Raw genomic sequence first — 23020 nt, 5'->3', positions numbered from 1 at the left:
AATAGTAACCCCCAAACTAGGACAAACTGTCTCTTTCAATTTACTACAGGTAATGAAAAACTAATTTCTCTGGAAAATTACTTATATGTTCATATAAGATTAATTTGTACATTACTGGTTCATTTGCATGTCATGACTCTTAAAGCAGAGAGATAAAGCAGAGAGAGAGAGAGAGAGAGAGAGAGAGAGAGAGAGAGAGAGAGAGAGAATATTTTAATTTGGATTAAAGCTTAAATCATATTGTGAAAAGTAAAAGAATGAAAATCGGTTACTCTCCAGTGTATATGAAATTGGCGCACAGCTGTCTTAGAAGTGTCAGAAAAAAGAAATATACGTTAAAACAGCTACTACTACTAATAATAATAATACTAATAATGCTACAACTTCTCCTGCTGCTGCTACTACTCCTAATACTACTACGTTTCGCTAAAAAGTGTATTTAGTGGAAACCATACAAATTTCCCATCCTTATCAACCCAGTATGTAAAACTGCATATGCCTATCCAGCAATCCCAAAAATCGAAGTCCCAATGTAAAACTGCATATGCCTATCCAGCAATCCCAACAATCGAAGTCCCAATGTAAAACTGCATATGCCTATCCAGCAATCCCAACAATCGAAGTCCCAATGTAAAACTGCATATGCCTATCCAGCAATCCCAACAATCGAAGTCCCAATGTAAAACTGCATATGCCTATCCAGCAATCCCAAAAATCGAAGTCCCAATGTAAAACTGCATATGCCTATCCAGCAATCCCATCAATCGAAGTCCCAATGTAAAACTGCATATGCCTATCCATTAATCCCAAAAATCGAAGTCCCAATGTAAAACTGCATATGCCTATCCAGCAATCCCAAAAATCGAAGTCCCAATGTAAAACTGCATATGCCTATCCAGCAATCCCAAAAACCGAAGTTCCGATGATCTAAAAAAATCCACAAACTAATAAGACTTGCAAATTCATTTTACCTACAAGAATCCGATCTGATCATCCATACATGATTAAAAATTGGCATTCAAAACTTGATTCATACAGGCAAAGCTACATTTGTGGTAGTAAGATTTCAACTTTAAAGGTTTTGAGTTCCATAAATCTTAAAGACTGATAATAAAATGATTAAGTGGGGTTAAAGCCAATCAGTTCATGTACACCTGCATCTAAACAAGCCGATTAAATTTTAATTGCTTAGATCAATCACTTTCAAAGTCTAAAAACTGTCCCCGCCTCCTGACGGGAAAGCAACAATCAATTAAATGTCAAAGAGAACAAAATCTAATCTGCAAATGTACCCTCATGTACGCATTTCTCTTACATACCCATCTTTATACAACATATAAAAAAGTCTAATTTCCCCCCCAAGTCGGATCTGAAACCTTTATAAAATTCGCACCGGATTCACATTTAGTTTTCTCCCATGGATGATGGCACATAACGGTCGCGTGAAAAGAGAGATGAATGGAAAAAAGTAAAATAAAATGGCAACAAAAAAACATAAATTTATCATACAATTATTATTTAGGATATATACTAAATACATCTTCAGTTTTGTAACTTGATCATGGTATTTTTATCGAGTTCTAGAGTGTTTGTATCATCTTGGATAACTGAAGGGCACTGGGTTATGATCTACCGTTCAGGTCTCGCGAGATCGATGTCTCTTCGATATCATTAGAGACCATGTACAGGTGGTGGTACTCGTGTTGCTGTTAAAATAAGATGCTTTTTTAATTACAAGTGTCTATATCATTTGGTTACTCTTGCTAACAAAATGTTGATTGAAAGGTCTTAAGCTAAAATGTAGAAACGAACTAAATAAGAATAGAAAATCAACACTATTTTGCAATCTTCTGACAGTTAGTGCCACAAAACCCTTGCGCGTTCATTCGTACTCTCTAGACTTGACCCTTGTAACACTTTTTCTTTCTGGTCTGCCACTGTGTCTTTTGCAGAAACTTCCAAAGGTCCAAAACACTGCAGCTAGGAACATTCTTTGAGCATAAAGAACTGACCACACTGCACTACTTCTTCACAAACTCAACTGGCTACCTGTTCGCAGAAAATGTAAATACAAAATCTCTTTCTATTACATTTCGTTAAATGCATCTGGTCTGAAATACTTCACTGATAAACATATTTTTTGTTTTAGGTTATAAATTAAGCTCATTTATATTTCACATCTTGTGTGTAATAATTCATTTTGTTTCTGTAGTGTTTGTGAGATATTTTCATGTGTTGTATCTTGTCAGTATGCAACCTGTTCTTATGCCCTTGTGCATTAACTTGACGTTATAAAGAGCTCTGAGATTTTTAAAGAAAGATTAAGCCCTCAATTGAGTCGTCGTAATTATTATTATTATTATTATTATTATTATCATCATCATTACATTTCTGTACCGAAACACTAAGAGCAAACAGAACAACATTAGCTGCTCCGCATTCCATCGTCATTTATTATCTACGTTTTGTGTGCGTTGTTTGCTGTATCTTGTCTGAAACCAAGTGGGGTCAGTGCAGATCAGATAATAACTTGCACACGCCATGAAGTTGATAATAACTTACATCATGAAGATTTAAAAGACCACACAAAAAAAATCAAACTAACACGAATTTGCAGAAGATGGCTCTTTCAATAGGGCATGTATGATTCCCGGAATTAGACCCTGCCATAAAAGGAAGAGAAGAAAACAATAAGAGCACTAGTGCAGCGTGCGGACACAAAGTCACCGAGCTGAGATGGGAACATGGTGTCTGATTGTGATTTTTCTTATTTCTAGTACGGCATCATTGGAAAGTAAGTGCTTACTTTGCTTTATTTCAAAACAAGTATTAGTGATTCTGTATCTGGTACTTCTAGTTAAAACGCAAAATCATAACATTTTTCAATTGAGCGAGATTTTCCAGCAGTGGCTAGTTACTTGACATCGATCGATCCTCTCTTTAATTATTGCAGGTTTAAGTATCAGTAGTCACTGAACTTGTCATTATTAGGATGAAGACCATATTTATCCTAATCGCAGGGTAAGATCGACATGCGCCAGTGTGTATAAGAGTTTGTATAATCTTCATTTACCAATCAGTCTTCATTTTAAGGGAAGACCGCCATGTGCCAATGTGTATAAGAGTTTGCATAATCTTTATTTACCAATCAGTCTTCATTTTTTATATTCTAGGAAAGATTATCCACCTCCGCCTTCTGTCATCAGTTAGAAAACAAAAATCTAATCAATATTGTATCTGCTTCAATTATGACACTGAGAGGTTAAGGTAGAGAGGAACAAATACTTCACTGATTTTAATTTTCATTTATTTTAATATTTCGAGGTAATATGCCATGGTATGCGATTGGTGGAAGGGGGTTCGTATAATGTTTATGATTATTGATACATCAATCTATGTTTCTTCTTGTGAATCCATAGAGCAATAGAGCTGCAGTTTGCATACGTATTTATAAATTGTAAGGGGCTTGACAGTTATTCCGCTCTCATTAATATCTACATACCGAATATACTCGCTCATAAGTCGAGTCCAACTGCTAACAACGTAGACCCGGAACTGCCGGCGCATTATCCGATGACTGATCCGGATCAGTGCAGTTTTTAGTGGGACTTAACTTACAAGCAAGCATGATGGTAAAAAACGTATTCATTCGATAATGATTTCCAAGTACTTCCTTTAGAAGTAAAGAGTGGCAGAGGGTGCGGTGCAGGTTTCGGTGAACTATTTAATAACTGGAAAAACTTAGATATCTCGCCATATATCTCAGCTTGTATTCTTTCTCTTATACTTACGCCACCCACTGTACCTCCCCTCCACGCCCTCTCCCCAAATTTCTTCACAAACGTCTATCCTCATTTTTTTCAAGTAAGGAATACTATGTAAAAAACAATAATGTTTGATAATGTTCCTAACCTTATAGACCTCTTGCAGGATAAGTGTTGATTGTATAACACTCTCTGAAGATATTAATGTTTTAAATAGGTATCATCCTGTAAGATCCTGATTCAAAGCATTAACATATCAGTCAAGTGCGCATTTTAATGGTAATTCAAAACTTGAAACAACAAACATTGGCGCAGTATGTAACGCCGTGCCTGACTGCGGTTGGTTATATTGATATAATTAGTGATATCTTGCTTGGTAATTGCTACAGGTGTTGCATATTATCTGTATTTTGAGACAATTAGCTAAGTGAAATAACCTCTAATTAAGGCATGAGGTACAGTGCATTCACATCAGTAATGTTTGATATCATTATCACAATGCTGTAATTATTGTGTAGGGATCGTGGCAGAACATGTACGCCTAACAATAACTGTTGAGTAGTCCAGCACTGTAGTTATTTTATTTTCATTGTGGCATAACATTTCTACGTACAAATAACTGTTGAGAAGTCCAGCACCCAATTAACTGCTTTATGACCAGGTCTTGGCATAACGGTAAGGGGTTTTAAAGTTGTGTTCAAATGTAATGTTTTTAATAATTTAAGTCTGATATATGGAATAAAAAATACCGGAACGAACAAACGCAAGCACAATTCTACGAACATATTAACTTTGAATCATGCAAAGTAAAATCAAACAGAACATCATGCAAAAAGCTATATCCTTCCCAGTTTTGCTGGGCTGAGATAAATTACGTTTTAGTCATCAGCTGATGGGAAATACCACTTAAAGTCTTCTCTATGTCCGCAAAATCGTCTTGGGTCTTATTTAGATATAACGCAGGAACCTAATTACACCCTTCAGAAATCTATAGAGGTCTCTTAATGGGCAATTTAGTGAAGTGATGCACATGTGTACAATGGATACTATTGTACTCAGAATATACAGTTTTCGACGCATAATGCACCTTTCCAGAATATCTAAGGATCATGAGGAAAGCTGACAGTCCATATCTGGGTAACTTGGTTGTCCAAATAAATAAGTCTTAATCTGTTTGATCCTCTGACTGGAAGAGGTAAGCGACGTTCTGATTGGCTGAGATTAACACAATTATCGGGTAGACTGGTAACATACAACATCGTATGTATGTATGTATGTATGTATGTATGTATGCATGCATGCATGCATGTATGTATGCATGTATGTATGTATGTATGTTCGCTGTGTCATTGATATACCACAACATGTATACATTTTTCATTAAAAGGAAACGAGGCTTGCCGAGTTTCCTTTTATTTAAACCTTGATACAACGAGTGGTATATTATTGACACACTGTACATACTATCAATATATTTTATTTGTATCACATACGAGTACACATTTGCCCTTTGAACCAAGTTAATATTGACTACAGGCAACTGTGTATTGACTGAGTGAATGAAACTCATCACATCCCTTCCGAGTGTGTCCGTTACAAATTGTACTTCTATGCCTTTTGTGGCGTTTCACAATCACCTTTGAATAAGTTTATTGTTGTCTTTAAGTTTATACTGTTATTCACCTTGATTAAATCAATGTATGAAACACTCGTGATTCAAACAAGAAAGATGCTTTTTAATGACGATATTAGAGCACTACAAGCACTGAACGCTCAGCGAATTACGTACCGGCGCATGGAAATAAGTGTGGTGTATGAACTAAGCGAACTGACGAACCTACAAGTGGTATTCAAAATATTTAACATGTTCACAGTTTATCCAAGTCGTTAGTGTGCTTTAATTAACATTACTACGCACTATAACATTATTTGACTGTCTTTCTGTCTGTCTGTCTATTCCTTTGGTCTGTTTGACTTAACTTTTACCATCATAGGTCCAGAGATATCGTCGCATGACACAAGTGAAAATCCTCTACGCTCGTCTTTTCATGGATTTTAGCCCGTATTTTGCTACGATGGTACAGAGAGAGAGAGAGAGAGAGAGAGAGAGAGAGAGAGAGGGAGAGAGAGAGAGAGAGAAGTGGGGGGGGGGGGCGGGGGCGGCCTTTGGGCGTTTTCATATTTAATCAATAATTGATTTTTCAACATTTTCGTAAGCTTAAGAAACAACAACAAGAAAAGCATTGAATACAGTACAGTATGTGTGCATTGTAACCAATAAATCTACCGTATCATATCGACAGTCTATAGCAAATTTGTACAATTTTGTTTAGAAGTTGTCTGCTTCAGAATTAACATGTGCTATTTATTAAGGATTTTGATGTGCTGAATTCAAATGTGACAATTAAAACAACTGATTGGCGTCTGTTTCTAAGATAATTAAGGTTTTCGTCTTTACGTCCATATATATTGTGTAGATAGTAGAGGTTTAATCACAAATTGTTAGCCTAGGTTGTTTCATGTGTTTATGGTTGCTTTACATGATAATATTTCACCCGTTTTGTTTATATAAGACTATAAAAACAGCAAAAGGGTTATATAAATGAAAGTTATTATGAAACAAAAGGCAAAGAACTATTATGTATATATGAGTACATAGCTTAATCCTTGTTCAGTATATACTCGGCACATCTTGGCTTGTCTATTACATTCATAAAATGGAGCATCTCTTGTCACTGTCCAGCAAACGTCTGCAGGCATTGATGGGCTCCGTTTGCCCTGATAGCGTTTCTCCATTGTTGCAGTGTGCTGGTGAAATCGCTGGCGTTGCTCGTCGCTCACTGCTTCTTAGGTCGGTGAAACAAAATCTAGACGAGAATGCACAAAATGCATCATTAGCGACATGTTGCAACCAAGGCTTTTGTATGCCTTGAGGAGGTTTCCACCATCTCCCTGTAGTTGACTGCTTGTTTGTTTCCGAGACCATCAGTTGGCACTAACTGGAAGGCTTTCCATGTCGTCTTTTCCTTGCCACGTAGTGCACAGTCAAATGCATCATCTTGAAGAAGTTCACGAATCTGAGGACCAACAAAGACATCTTCCTTTATCTTAGCTTCACTTGACCTTGGAAATTGTCCACGGAGGCACTTCAAAGCTGCTTGTGATTTGTCCATGGCCTTGACAAATTCTTCATCAGACCCAGCTTGATGTGCAAGTGTGGTAACAAAATCGTCCTTGATTCAGCAAGTAGTGGATGCTTAACACTTTTCTTTCCAAGCTCCAGTGACTGTAGGAGTGGCCAATTTCTCTTCTCTAGTGGGAATCTCTTGCACGACTATCCCATTCACAGAGAAAACAGCAGTACATTGTGTAAGCAGGCTGTCTACGAAGCAAGAGACCAAGAACCTACAAACCACCACAAAGCTGCCACTGATGTTGGCCATAGTTTATGCACCTCAAACGTTGTTTCATATTTTCATAGGTTCCCTGCATATGGACTGCATGATCAACTGGAACCGATGGCAAAACATTGCCATTATGAATCAAAACGATCTAAGACTCGTCTTCGACGAATCAATGAGCAGTTTTCATTCATCTGGATCATGAACGATATATTGGCTGCCATCACACAATCGATGCTGTTGAGGGCTACAAGATCAAGTTCCAAGAAGAGGAATGGTAAAAGATCCCTGTGATGGTAATGGAACATGAAAACCCTTTTATAATTTCATCCTCTTCCTCGTCTGAGTCAAGCTAGAATGATTATTGTGCATCAGGAAAAGGCAGTTCGTCTCCGTGGGATACTGGGCGTATAGCTGATGGAATGTTTGGATAATGCACAGTCCACGTTTTCTTCTTTGATACACATTTCCCAGCTGGAGGCATCATGCAGACGTAACAATTGATGATATGATCAGTTGTCTCTCTCCAAGTCATTGGCACTGCAACAGGCATATATTTTATTTTCATGGTCAACCACGTGCGAATAATTGTTGCACAAGTGTTGCAGCATATGTGTGTGGCCCATCTCTTGACCTAATCTCCAATTTTGCAGCCAAAATAAAGGTAATAGGCTTTCTTGACCATAGTGATTATACTGCGCTTTTGTGATGCAAAAGTCATTTCACCACAAACATAGCAGAAGTTATCTGCATTGCTCACTCAAGTACGAGGCATCTCTGATCACTCTTGCTAAACATAAATGTATCCCTTTGCAAAATCAAACATTGACAAATAAGAGAGCACGACACTGTGTGATTTCTAGAGCTGATATAGGGCAATTTATTCAGCAGAGTGATGTAAGCTTAGTTATGTTTGCATCATCCATGACTTCTAGGAATAAAATGATGCAATTCATATTATTTATGACAGAATACCTGCTTTAGATTGCATTATTCATTGTTTTACTTCAAAAGCAATTACTATCTAAACCCATGCACAGTACACATATAGTTCCTATCAAGCTGCCTAAATTGACGAAAATATGACCATTGCTATATATTGCAATTTAATCATTGTGTTGATAGAAATTAATATGATATAACAATACTATGGTATATCAAACTGTGATCAGACCTTTGCGCAATAATACGCATATATACAACCTCTTTTAACTGTGCGCTGGTAATTCTATAACAATGATGAAAATTTCCACTCATTGATCATTGATCATTGTCCCTGTTTTGGGGCCCCGAGTGGCCGAGTGGTCTAAAGCGCTCACCGTTACGGATCACTGCCATCTCACCTCTGTCTGCGTGGGTTCGAGTCTCGGATTCGGCCAATGTGGATATGTGAGAAAGCTTGCCAGTAGCTTCTCGAGGGTCGGTGGTTCTTTCCGGGGATTTCCCGGTTTCTTCCTCCACCATTAATACTGGCCGCCATGTATAGCCTATCGCGTGCTGAAAAATGGCGTTAAACCCTACAACAACAACAACAACATGTCCCTGTTTTCTGAATGAATTCAATATGGTACACAATTCCATCGCAAAGGTTTCTGTTTTCCGTTCCCCACGCTTATTTCATGCATTCCTCAAAAGCGACACAATACACAGAATTCTGGATTAAGAGAGAATAAGAATTTAGGCTGGACGAAAACCTTGAGACTGAACTTACACCAAGTAACCTACAAGAATATGGTTCGTCGTAACGGTATGTGTACATTTTCCTCAGTTTTTATCTACAATGTTTATATAACATTGGTCTACAGCCAAAATGCTTCCGAAATAAATGGAGTCAAACTTTACTAATAGTGGGTCACTGAGGACAAAAATGATCCTTCAAATACTGTATTGGCTTTAGTTTGTTTTAAAAGTGTGATAATGGGTCAGTATATAAGACCCTTGTCTTGGGAATAGGATAAGTCAGTTATAAATGGATGATGTCTCCATTTAAACCAAAAAATGTCTAAAATATATTTTTGAATAGATTTATGAATAAATCTATGACTGGTTTTAAGTATTCGTTAAATGTCATGAGTTTATTTACGTATGAGAATGGGATATCTTCATGTAGGTGGATAAACTTTATCTGATGTCATTATAATATGCATGTTCTGTGATTCATGGGAGACAACTCTACTTGGGCTATATTCATTTTGCTAGGCCGGACATAAGTAACAAAACTTTATAGCTTTAACTTTCATTAAACGTGATAACAAACTGACATAAGTACTTCGAACAATTCCATTTAAAATAATCACAATGCATATTTAAAACCTTCATTATTTGCCAAGATTTTATAATTATTTTCAGGGTTATTTATCTTTCTATCCGGGGTGTGAGTATGCAATACAAATATATGTACGAAATCTATTAATTGATAACCTAAGCTTGGTCTGTTCAAGAAAAGCATGTAAAGAGTTTTTAATATTGTTATTACTGAGAAAGAAATAAACCCCATTAGGCTCTCGAAAATACAACCAAAGAAAGCAAGATTTTTCTCGATGTCTGTCCCCAGTCCACACTGCTCATCATAGCCGTTGCCGCACGCTGAAATTAATCAGAAACATTATATTAGAATACATACGACTAGTAAGAATCAACGCAAATGGCTTCACATGGCGAAGACTACTTACTGTGGCCAGCAGTGTGTTTGCGAATACTATGAGATACATGCCGATCTTGCGATAAAAGGGCGGCAGACCTGTTCCATGCGAAATATACCACACCAGTGTAAGGGAAAACACGACTGTGTTGCTCCCATGATGGTCGAGAGCGGATATGAAAACTCTGGTACGAACCATCCGAACTGCATGCGGACAATAAACTGGGCGGTTAGAAATCCTGTTCGAGATATCAACACACACACACACACACACACACATATATATCAAGTCGTCAGTCACGAGCTAGGTGGGCACAAAACAAACAAAACAAATATCACCAGCTTGCTGAAATTCATCTCAATCATCTTTAGGCACCCCTGGGAATAATTCTTTGTTATCAGGAAATCAACACATTTTACACTGAAAAAGAATTCCTGTCTTGTAACGAAATGGATCCCTCCTAGCTCCGTGAACCGCTGTTTGATATTGACAAGACAACTCCTAAAAGTGGGTCAGCTCACCCGCTTAAAAGAAATACAAAAGGAGTTCAAAGAGATGCATCAATATTTCTTGAAGCAAAATAAGAGTTTGGTGTTTAAGGTACAGCTTATGGATTTTCATTGTGGTAAATTAAACAGGAGAGGTCACGTCAAATCTACGACGTTCGTATGACCAATACGCAGGGTTCGTAGTATTATTGATTTGCTAACACCCCACCAACATACTTTTATCTTAGGATTAAATTTGTTACAGGCGTCAACGAGGAATGGATATTTAGAGACAAATTTGATCGAATACGCGCAGAATGTAACCGTGGTCAGTCGGTAATATGCTGATGTCTCGGTCGCCACGTGAATTGCTGAAGGTCATCGACGACATCTATTACAACAACGTATATTCGGTCACCTCAGTTGTGTATGAAAACTATGTGATAAATGAGCCTAATCACAATGCACTAGCTCCAGGGAGAACTAGTAAAATGAATCGTGTCGACGTTCCTGTACGCGAGGTCTAGACGATTTATCTCGTTGACTGGAGTCTCGCCGAGTCTCAGACAAACACCGGTAGAAAATCGAATATCCAGACGGGTCCCGGGACCACAGTTTATATACCCGGACACATGATTTTCTCCTGGGTATTTTACCAACGGCGGCGATAGAATCGTTGAGACGATATATCGCCTATTATAATTTTACTTTACACTAATTTATATGTTTTGGAGCCCCAACTTGCATATGTCTTAGTGTGTCAGTGTAGTCCCTACATCACAGACAATATCAAATGACTCGTTTGAATACTACTATTCCACTAAATTGACCACGTTCGACAATGCATTCTGGATAGTTTAATTTTGGGTGACAGGCCCCAGAAAATAAACAAACAAACACCTGTCAAACATCATGTGACCTTGCCAAATAGTAGTCACGCGATACGTCTGGGTCTAGTAAGAATCAGTTGTTACTTAACCTTGTTATGATAATGCTTAAATTGGACAAACTGGATCCGGTCACGCAAAAAGCAGGCAATCAGCACTGATCTAACCTGCAGCGAAACTACAACGAGGCGGCTAAGGAAACAATGTCGCCCGAAAACATTGTTGAATTTATAAGCGACGTTGATGAAGCGCCATCAAATGTAGGACATCGGTGGGAATATTAACTACCTGGTTATTTAAGACGATGCCAGGCTGTAGCGACATTCTAATTCCGCAAAATTATTTCTCGCGATAGAACAAGAACACCGACGTTATCTATCTGACACAACGATATGCGCAGACTCACACACGTTGAGCAATATTCATGCCACATGGTGTTCGGCGATATGTATTTTATAATTTGTTGCAAGCGTTATTTTCACATGCACAAACAACCGACATTGCTATATTACCTTATCGATGTCATCGCCGGTTTGAAACCGGATTAGCATTTATAAAATGTTTTCAGTTATTGCATAAATGTCTGAGTTCAAGACTCAGTAAATATCTGAGATGAGTGGAACAGAACGATTAACAAACGAGTTCTTGGTGCAGCTACATCGTTATTTAATAGAGCCTGACGAAGTCAAACAACAATTAAAATCTCGTTAATGAGTTCGTGAGGATCTCACCGCTGATTCAAACAAACTTTTGCCCCGTCACTTAAGCCGTCTTAAGAGAATTTCCACAGCAACATGACAATCAAACTCTAGAGTGTGTTCCCGGCGACATCCACGGAACTGGCGATAAAACTGCTGGCGCCATAGCAAACATTTTAGAACTAACCCTAGAAGCCCTTGAAGTAGTAAACATACGAGGTCACATCAGAGGAACTATTGTGGAATTAGCAAGGGACGCACACGATGAAGCAAGCGGGGAATCACAAGACTATATATCAGACTTGACAACAAAATCACAACATTTTTAAGAGTACGACTGCCAGAAAATTCTTCAAAACACATGAACATTTGACAGAAACGAATTTGCCAGCAAAAGTCAGCTTTTATTACCAGGAAAAAGCCATTAAATCCGATTAAGATTGGAACAAATAGTTTTATCAGGCGTTTACTTGGAAAAAGGATGACACTATGGATGATACTGACTGGAAGCTATTATGAGAGATGAAATTCTCCCCATGTACACACTGCTTCAAGTTCCACTATGTAGCATGGTGAATCAAACAGCATGTGAGTCTGCTGCAGGAATATCACCGAGTTTTATTGTGAGTGTGTCCCGATAATGATATAGCAGTGACAACAGAGTTACATGCCACAGTTAATCGGTTAGAAGCTCTTGTTGGATGTTTGCGTGTCGGTAACAGTTCCCACGCCAGGACATCATGTATTTGCTGCCGTGTATAAAACTAACCAGCCGTCCTACTTATGCGAGCGACAATGTCAGCGTGGGCACTCACAGCGAACAATTTTTCAGTGTAACCTGTCTGTGTATAACTGTGGTTTCTCCTGCATTTGCGCTTTCATCTTTTCAAATGATATCGTCGTCAATACTACCGTGTTTACCCCCCCCCCCAATATGTTCTGACACCTCCGCAAAATCCAAAAGGTGACAGTAGAATTACACAAATAAATTGGCCCTGAGAGTTAATTTGTGACCTACGTGTAATGAATCCCAGACTGAAGATGGGATTAGCGTCCTGTAGAACAGTAAAAGCAGCTGCAGGTCGAGATATAATTTCAGTTCATTGTGGATCAACAACTGTGCCTCGTGCTGCTTATACTTTGAGATGTGGTCTATGGTCAGAATCTTTTACGGTATCCTTTGTGAACATCACATAGGGCCCAGCGCTACGAGAATAATCATCAGAGTTTCATGCGAGTCCAATTATAGTTGTTGTTGCCACGACAATATTGTAGGGCATGCTTCGATTTTATTGATGCGTATGATGTACTGGGTGTTGTTATAAAAGAGTCATTATTCCGTTGATAGCAAAGCCACCACGTTCCCCATCGACATATGGATTATCATCCGTATATCGAGAGTTTCATCGACTTCAATAAACGCTTCAGGGGCAAAATATACATGCCGATATCCTAAACCTGTAATTTTATTATGTCCGTTTGTTTGACACACAGGTATCATAAGAATAATCATAATAATAAAACTGATAACCGCGCACAGACTAATCTTTAAATATTGGTTACGTCCATGTCGAATGCGGAATATGAACATTTTATATTTTTAAAAGCATTATGATCGATTGGTATTTAACGCCCCAAGCAAGCTGGCTGCAAAAAGATTCGCGGTTATGTTGACCAATTTACTGTCTGAACATATTTTTTGTTGTTGACCAAATCACTTAATCGTTCTGCTGGGGCGGCATTTTTTATTTTTCCCACCCATGGCAGGCATTTTCTCCGTACTTCGTAGTGGCAACAAATGGAGGCATGTTTATCGTTGTCAACCACATGACATTTTGCGTTCCCAGCGAAGAGTTCGTTGTACTCGTGAAACTAATTTAGATAATATGTCTTTTATGGTAGGGAAGTTCCTGGTCAACTGGAAAATATCAAGATGACCAATTGACTCCAGCAAGAAGTTTCCGCGTTATCTTTTATTACCACAATAACCTTCTCGTCGATAATTTTGACTAAAGAATTCCATATTCGTGAGACACTGGGGCATGTCTGCTAAATAAACCCTGGACAACAGCACCAAGCCCTTGCCCGTAATAAACTCGATACTCATACAGGCGTGAATTTACTATTATGTCCGGGGTTGCTGCGTATTTTTAGATGATCTAGTTTTTGTTTGTGTGTTTCTTTCTTTGTTGTTTTTATATTTGTTTTGTTTTTATTAGCGGGCTATTTATAGCCGCCGCGATTAAAAGATTTTAAAATAAAATTAAGTAGCAAGATAGCTCGATCCAGTAGAGTACCTGATAGATGTGGTTCAAGGTCCAGCAGTAGGTCGTATTACGTGGCAGATCGAATCTTAAAATTGGTTGCTGAGCCCTATATAACAATTCAAGATACCCAATGGCGTTTAATCACCTGAACGTGTTCGAAGTTTCGCTGATACTAAACAGCCATCAATAACCATCAGTAGAGGTCCTCATAGATTTCAGCTGTACCATGTCGTACGAGCATATCACATACATATGTAATTCATGGGGAGAGATCATGATGATGACACAGGACATAATATATCTCAGAAAGACTTCATAACGCCGTACTCAATTTATTACTTTTCTTCTGTAAGACCTGGATCTTTTTTTTCCAAACAGTCCGTTTATAATAAGCAGTTTTGAGCTCGCCCGGGAGCATTACAATGTACCGTTGTCGCGAAAATATGTATTGTTGTGACACTGTCGGGCAAAACAGTGTTTATTGAAGGGGTGGGTGGTAGAATGAATATTGTTGACGCTCCCGTGGGAAACCTGTTGAGGTAGCTCGCTGTTCTAGCACTGGAACGCAAGCGCTTATCGATAAAATTGTCGTACCAATTGATCCTATAACCAAATAAGCATGACCAATAACACATTCAACCACGTGGATGTTATACTGAGTCAAAGTCAAAATAAAAAATTACGACCGGCCGCCAGAAGACAACTGTGAAGCAACACCAAAATTAACAGTTGTACGGCGGAGCAAGCAAACTATCGCACACCGAACGAAAGATCACTAGCTGTTGAAAAACCAGCCCTGTTAGGTTCCGCTGAAGGAGCTGTCAGAATAGAACAGAAAAAACCACGGGAAACAGAACTCCCTAGAGAAAGATAGCTCCAAAGATCGCTAGTTGTCTGAGCTGACAAAAAAGAGGCCGTGGTCTGCGATGAACACCAAGTGGAAACAAGTTGGTGAGGAACTGATAATAGCGAAAATATAAAAAAAACTAACCCAATCGAATTTCGAAGTACATGATACGACGCACAAGAAACAAATCATCTGTTTTAAGGGTGTTTTATGCACGATGAATTGCCAACTGCGTCACATACACGTGAGACGGGAATAATCAGCTTATACTCCAGTAAACGTTCTGGTACTCACTGGGTTGTATAATCGATTGACCCACACGAAGTTATTTATTTTGTTTAATATGGTCTGGCTCCGCCCTCGATAATTTATCAATTACGTCAAATGAAGCACAAATGCCCAGATACACAAAATTATGTGCATATCAACACTACCTACACAAGCCGCGAAGGTTCCGCCTATCTGTCGACTGGAAGCCATTGCGAGCTCTTGATGAGATTACGGGATAAGCCAATCATGTGGCTGCTTTACATAAATTTACAGTGGGATGTCAATTAGTCACTGGCTATTTTTTTCCGCAATTAAATTTCCTGTAATTGATACGTTCTGCCGTGGATATCTAAGAACGATCAAATTTGGCTTCCGCAGGGTAAATCCCTTGGCATATAAACGTCAACATTTTCCACGTAAGACGATGTATCCGCATTTAGGAACCTAATTGAGGTCGACCGAAATGTACTCCTGTTTCAGAATCAATTTCGCCAGCTAAAATTCAGCAATGTCAAAGTGCATATTATCACTAGGATGTTAGGTAAGACGGCTTACCCTCTATTTTGGATAATTTTCCTTCCTTGGATGAGAATGATGAGATTAAAGATCAAACGTTTAATACATTTGTTATAAACATATATCATTGTTTAACTGGATACGTAAAACCGCCGAGAACGACTCTAAAAACGTCAAAATTAAACTCGCTGAAATAGGTGCAATCTTATTTAAAGATAGAGAAGATGCGTAGTGATGCAATTTTATACCTATATTGTGCTGTTTGTAACGAGAAAGCAATTAGAGAATGCCTCGTAAAACTGCTCAATGGTCTCGATGAGCCTAAAAACCCTGAATGAAATATATAGTGATGTACCAACTCCTGAAACATTTAAGAAACTATTTGTTGATATAGAGTTAGTAGAGAAGAAGGTATTTAAAAAAAATATAGGATAATAACTTACTGGAAATCGCTTTAGAAACTGTTGTCTTGAAAAATAATTTTGAACATGGACTTCTATGCGTTGTTGCTTCAGTAACGGAGCTTTAATCGATCTGGAGTGTTGATATTATTTGACAACGGCGAGTAAGTATTGTTTGTATTATTGCCAGTTGATAAAATAATTGTTCCGTTGAACTTCATTAAGGCATTAAACTTATAGCCGTAACCCCTCGGTGATAGCATTCCAAGGACTACAAATACAAGCATTTAGAATGATAGCATTCTTACAATGCATCTCCAACAACATCGACCTGAGAAAAACAATGTTACATAGGGTCTGTTGCGCTGTACAGTCGCAATATACGGTGTACATAACGAAAGAAGTTAGCATTCCGATTCATCCCGATTTTTAGAGTTATTTACACTTGTTGTATTCCTGTTGTAAGTCTGCAGACGTGTTTTGTGATGTAGATATACATTTTTCGTGTTATTAGAATTGATCATTATTTGGATTATAATATTATCTAGAACTGTTATATATTATGAGAAGTAATTAGGGACAACGTTATCTTGACTAACTCAGGGTTCTTGTAGTACCAGTACATTTCCGGTATTGAAATTTATTAGAAACTTTTCATTCATTTATGATTTTCATAGACCTGAATAGGGACTAGTTTGGATCTACTTGGTAATACTGGCAGTTTCTCTCACATTTTTCATTCATAACTTTGACAATGAAATTGTTTGTTAAGTTTTATAAACTTGTTGGTTTTGCCTCTTTTCTATTAATTAAGTTTGTGACCTTAGAGTTGAAAAAATAAAAGCGTGACGTATGGTTCCATAAGAGGCATTATTGCTAAGGTTTTCATTATGCTTGTTTGTTTACGACAAATTTACCAATAAACGCCAGAATAGACCGGCGTTGTTGTTCATTGCTGTCTGATGGATGGTTCATACATATGGTGATATTTCTAAAGGGATTTCTCTACTGGACAGTTGGATGATCTATACTAGTGTTTCGATCATAGTTCGCTTCCACTGTAAGCACTTTTCGCTACATGGAGCCATTTGCAGTGATTCTTTCCAGTTATAAATATTAACATTATAATGGTTCTAATTATTTTCAGTGTTTGGCAACGGCATTGAAAATGCTTTCGCTCCTTAGAGTCGACGAGGGGGGACTGCAGTATGTTAGCAATTCAGTTAGGGGGACGGGGTAGATTAAAATAAAAACTTTTCCCCGGTCGCAGTTTGTGTTTGTTTTTAACCTAGATTAATGGTGACCATAAATATTTTACCGGGAATTCCTTTTTTTTGGAAGGTTCGATCCTTTTGTCACTATAACAATAAAATACTTTTTGAGGCACTGCCATATGTGTGTTAAGAGTAACTTTTCACCCTAAGAAAGCATAATTTATATTACATTGATTAGTCTTTTACCTAATTTAGGCAACATTTTTCAACCCACATCATTGCATTTTTATCGCCAACATTATGCATATGCAGAGAACATTGGACTTGATCTCTACCACCACTACCATATTTACGGCACTTACTTGCGGTAGCCTCCACTTTTTTTTATAGCTTTGTATCTCCTTGAATGAGTAAGTTAAACTACTTACTTTCTAAATGTTTATTTCATAGTGAAAACCGTTGGAACAGGCGGGTGTTGTAACATGATAACCAGGTGAGATTTCGGATTTACAACATAACACTATTGATGGTGATACAAATACATTGTTTAATGACGAATGACTTGAATGAGAAAAGAATTGTGATCAATTCGTGCGAATAATATCCAAATATTGGATCAGTTAACTTAATACGCACGAACTAAATAATGAAAATACAAATAAATGACCTTACACAGTACAAGGACAAGGGGTGAATGAATCACAGTGACTTCACAACTAAAGAATGATGTTTTGTACTCAGAATAGTAAAACTGTGGTATTGTACTCATAAAGTAAAAATGTATTCGCTCAAGTAGTGAAAATGATAAAAACAAAGAGACAGATGTACAAAATGTCTTTACAGTCCCCAAAACACACTTGGTATTAAAACCCCCAAAGATTAGCCCAACGCTAAATGATTACATGTATGGAGCTACACACTCCGTCACCAGCACACTTGGCTGTCGGTCACACTGGTCAATCAAGCAGCCAGCATTCCAGGTTGGTCAATCAAGCAATCACAGCGCGCCAATCTCGGTCAGGAATGCCCGATCACCTGCTACTCGACCAGCAACACTGTTTACTCAGCTCTACGGCTGATATGATTTAGCTTCACAGCTGCTATGGCCAACTATGGTAACACGTTGACTCCGACCACTCCGATAAATCAGATCACTATGGTCAGCTATCTAGCTGTGACTCCGATCACTCTGGTTATTTCAATCAGCTATACAGATGAGACTTTGATCAGCTGAAAATACATCTAACACCTTGTTTTATGCATGACACGTATATATACGATAAAACGTAATTATTATATATACGTTAAGCTACACAGATTACATTATAGGCACAATAACTACAAAACAGTCACAAGTTCAGAAGTGAACCTAACCGTGCCCGACACGAATCCCACGGTACAAAACGTGTCATAAAAATGCAACTTTATATATAGGTATAACTTACACACAATAAATTAATAACTCAAATACCTCTACAGCTGAAGATGTGCAAGTCGTTATAGTAGACCGCTCACTGACAAGACGTTCCGTAATGTAAACAATTTAGTCTAAAGGTGATGCATTTATACACAGACGATGCTGAAATACATCGTCTGTGCGCTTGAAGAAATCGTTTCGTCTCATCGAAAGCACTTCGCACATGCGGCAAAGGCTGAACCGAACTATTTCGAAATCCTTGTACAATATACATAAATCACCCGCGGGTTAAATTGTACACATAAAACGAAACCCGAGTACATGCATTTAATAAAAAAAGGATTTATACAATTTATACAATTCAGTGACAGGTATGGCATTCCTGAGACCGATATTAAGTAATTAATGGTCGTTACTTTGTACTATCTCTTTGTCCTTGATAATGCCGTAACATCATATACCTTATGCACATGGCATATCACTAATAGGACTTGCACGAAAATAAATTAGTTCAAAGGAGTAGAGCACTATTTTAAGCAAATATGTTAGGCTCAGTATTTAATGTTATCAAAAAGATATAAGAGTTAAGACAGTCAAAATCAGGCTTAGACACCTATATATTAAGAGCTAAAAAAAAGTGTGCTCTTTATTTTCATGATCTTGCTTCACAAACGTTTTTTTTTATGTCACTATATAAGGTTGATGCATGTATGTATGTATGGATGGATGGATGGATGGATGGATGGATGGATGGATGGATGGATGGAAGTATGTATGTATGTATGCATATATATGAAATAGATTTTAAGGACATCTCAGGACATTAGTGCCGACATAATGTAATTTCTACTACCAGTGCATGCTGTCTTGGTATATATTTTGGTTGAGGTTTACCTTGCAGAAGCTATCGATGAGTTAGGCATGTGTGTGGGATACAAGATTGGCACAATACCGCGTCATCTCATTGGTTTGTTCAGTACGAGGGTGCTACCTTAAAGCAGGTGGCTTGATATTCTTAAATTTGCTTGGTTGTAGAATTGTCATTCCAAATGATTCTCGAACGTGTTGATTTATGCAATATCTAAAGCCTATAAATTTAGATCTTCCATTTGGAAACGGGGGACTGCAGGGGGACTGCTGGTGAGGTTTGGCTCCTATATCTGCCATTTTATAACTCTTTACACTAATGTGACTATATAAACAACATTAAATAATATGTTTTGCCAGATTGTATGAGTAAATCATGTTTCTGCAACATCCTGAATATTAATGTATTGTTAGGTTTAAAATTTTACAATTGTTTTAATGTGGAACGATAATCCAAAAAGATGAGGAGATTTGGTTTTGCTAGGTTTGATTGTAGCTCAATGTTAGTAGTATCGCTATAGTTACTGCAGCAAAAGTTGAGGATTTATCCGGTAATCGGATTCTGATCCTGCCATGGGTTCTGCAATGGTATTTCCATCGTTGGAGCCTCCTACATATGTCTCCTAAATATAAGGACGTATGGCTGAGATAAAAGACATCAGTAGAAAGAAGCAAGACACACTCTCGAGATACTTGTCAAACTCTTAATTCAGCATTAAACAGTTTCATAGAATGTGCAATAGGGTAAATGTATTACGCTAACAAGATGATATAGTTATTACACAGTATCTCTCTCGTTATTAGCAAAACTGTCCGCCTACGGTAAGCGTCGTGGAACAACGTTAGCTCTTCAAAGATCTTGCGTTGGTTGGGTTTGAGATACAGTTTACGATCGCAGTTGGATTTGGCTGTCTATCTCAAAGTAATTCTACATGGGCACCTGCTTGGCAGTTGATAAAAGTAAATAATGTTGCGAAGACACGGTCATCATTCATCATCCACTTAGCTACCATATTTTTATGTCGTTTGATAAGCCTTTATTGCTGACATTTCCTTGACTTCGTTTGGAATTCAATAGCAGAAATGTTTATAAGAAAGCGTCTAATAATTTGCGAGAATAGTTTCCAAAGGAGGTACATGTTTCTAGAAGAAAAGTTATTTAACACATTGTATAAGTTTAGGATCGCTCCGGTGGCCAAGTGGTTAGAGCGTCCGCCTCGGATGTGGGAGGTCGTGGGTTCGATCCTCGACCGAGTCATACGAAAGACTTACAAAACTGGTACTAATAGCTGCCTCGCTTGGCTCTTAGCATTCAGAGGTTAGTGTTAGGACTGGTCGGCCTGGTGTCAGGATACTGTGCCTGGGTGGGACATCATGCTACATGTCTGCGGCATGATGTCAAAGTGCTAGACATCACTATAAACTGCCACATTGCATACATCGTAGCAATACGACTGAAAAATAGTTATAGCTACGTTAGAAATCCAAATCACATCACATCACTATAAGTTTAGGCCTCTCAGTTTTCGCAAAGGTTACTTTCTGGTATTACATCCGCCTGAAGTTCAGTCTTTACGGTGAAAAATGCTAAACAATTATCATCTCCAGCCATTCAAAATAACATGCTGCATCCGTGTAGATAGTGGTTGTGAACATTGTTTAGGTCAGATTTATTCTGTATTCGTTCGAATTCGGCGTGTGAACTAGCAAAATACATACAAAATAGCCGAAAGTGGATATATTTGCCCTATCCATCTTCTGACAAATGAAATGATACACCCAGATATTGATAAGGGAAGCTTAATTTGCCTTTTTCATGCAGATGTTTGAAACTAATCTGACCTGCTGAAGTTGCTTTACCCAGTCGTGTTAATTAATTTGGTTCACGTTTGCTTCAATATACTGAGTGTTACCTCTGAGGTCTCTTTCAAATTAGAACCCTATTGTAATCATATTAAAATAGATATTCGCAGTGTTTGGTGCATATTCAACTTGTAAAAGAATAAAGTTGTTTCACGCAAACAGAAGCTTTAATATTGGGGAGAAATTTGTCTTGTGAAAAACTCTTCGATGTTCAAAATTGTGACTTTTTTCTTCTAATGATGTACGAGCAATATGCAAATTCCGCCGAAAAAGTATTGATTCAAGAGAGAAATTGATAAGTAGAGCCTGGTCATGGAAGAATGTAACCGGATTGATGTCAGAAACGTTATTTTGTTCAAAGCACCATTGTGATAAGGCGGACCGATGTCATGCACACGTTGTGAACGTAAAGTAATTTCATTTTGAAATCCACCAACTTACGTCCTAAATTCATAAATTTCCGCACTTTAAAAGTTTAAAAATCTATTACTTTTAAATCCAAGAAAACATGTATTACAGTTACCTGTATATCACATTCATTGTGTAATTCATAGTTAACTGCTAAGACCTGGAATATTCGCTTTATTTCAATTTTTGCCGAAAATAAATAATAAAATCCATAAAGTATAATAAAGGTCCGAGCATGCCAGAATGAGTAGAAACACCGTAAAATTGCCATATCAGTAGCAAATCCACAAGCTTAGTAAAAAAAATATAACTTGCTAAAAAAAAACCTCATGTGACATTGTAGTTACCATAATAATACCGATTTAGCCGAGAAACATTGTATTCGTATTTGGAATTTATTATCTTAATTTATCTTTCTCTATACCAAATCTGAAGAAAATCTGAGTAATTTTTAGATTTTCATTTAAAACATTACCAGAACGTGTTTTCTCAGAGTGGTTTCTCAAATTTGTCTCTTTTTCGAATGTTTAATTTTAAGTTCGTTGCAATAATTAAAATATCACATGAACAATTGTTTATGATATTTTTCTTCTTAGCCTGTTCTACTCATCAATAGGTTACTTTCGGCGCAAGAATTTTGCACTGAATTAAAGTGATGACAATCCGTTATATACTAAACACAATATGCACTGAATACCACGAAATAAAATAATTCAGGTAGCTGTGATTTAGTCAAGTCGAGCAATAATATAAAGTGTGTCTAGTAATTCAGGCAGACTTAAACATGATTAAGACAAGTCGAGCAATAATATAGAAGGTATATATCAATGCAGGTAATATGCGCAGTAGTTAATGAAGTTTACAAATAAATTCAGATAAAACCACATAATAATTAATGCGGGCGATATACATTTTCAGGAAGGCTGTTCCTGAACCGATGCAGTTTCTGCAATACACTTTGAAGTTTGCAGTGTAGGTCAGGCAGTCACAAAATAATACATTTAATCTGCAATTAGGGCAGTCCTAACCTTACACATGAAGTTTCTATAATATGCCCGATAATCCAGAAG

At 37.6% G+C, this 23020-nt stretch overlaps 1 protein-coding gene across 6 annotated transcripts in view; it reads left to right on the top strand.

Annotated features, from left to right (window-relative positions):
* Positions 1-2662: 2662 nt before the first annotated feature.
* The window catches only part of LOC149794503 (sushi, von Willebrand factor type A, EGF and pentraxin domain-containing protein 1-like), a 184760-nt gene continuing 164402 nt past the window's right edge, over positions 2663-23020 (top strand). For all 6 annotated transcript variants that reach the window (XR_016423037.1, XM_089968753.1, XM_089968751.1 and 3 more), the window contains exon 1: positions 2663-2794. Coding sequence is in view for 5 of the 6 variants with exons in the window: in XM_089968753.1 (XP_089824879.1) it covers positions 2737-2794 (58 nt within the window). In the remaining variant the exon portion in view is untranslated. The remainder of the gene's footprint in view (positions 2795-23020) is intronic.

This window comes from Sinohyriopsis cumingii, chromosome 8 (genome assembly GCF_028554795.1).
Source record: "Sinohyriopsis cumingii isolate HCF-2022 chromosome 8, ASM2855479v2, whole genome shotgun sequence".
Classification (NCBI taxonomy): Eukaryota; Metazoa; Mollusca; class Bivalvia; order Unionida; family Unionidae; genus Sinohyriopsis; species Sinohyriopsis cumingii.
This window is presented reverse-complemented; position numbering and strand designations above follow the sequence as displayed.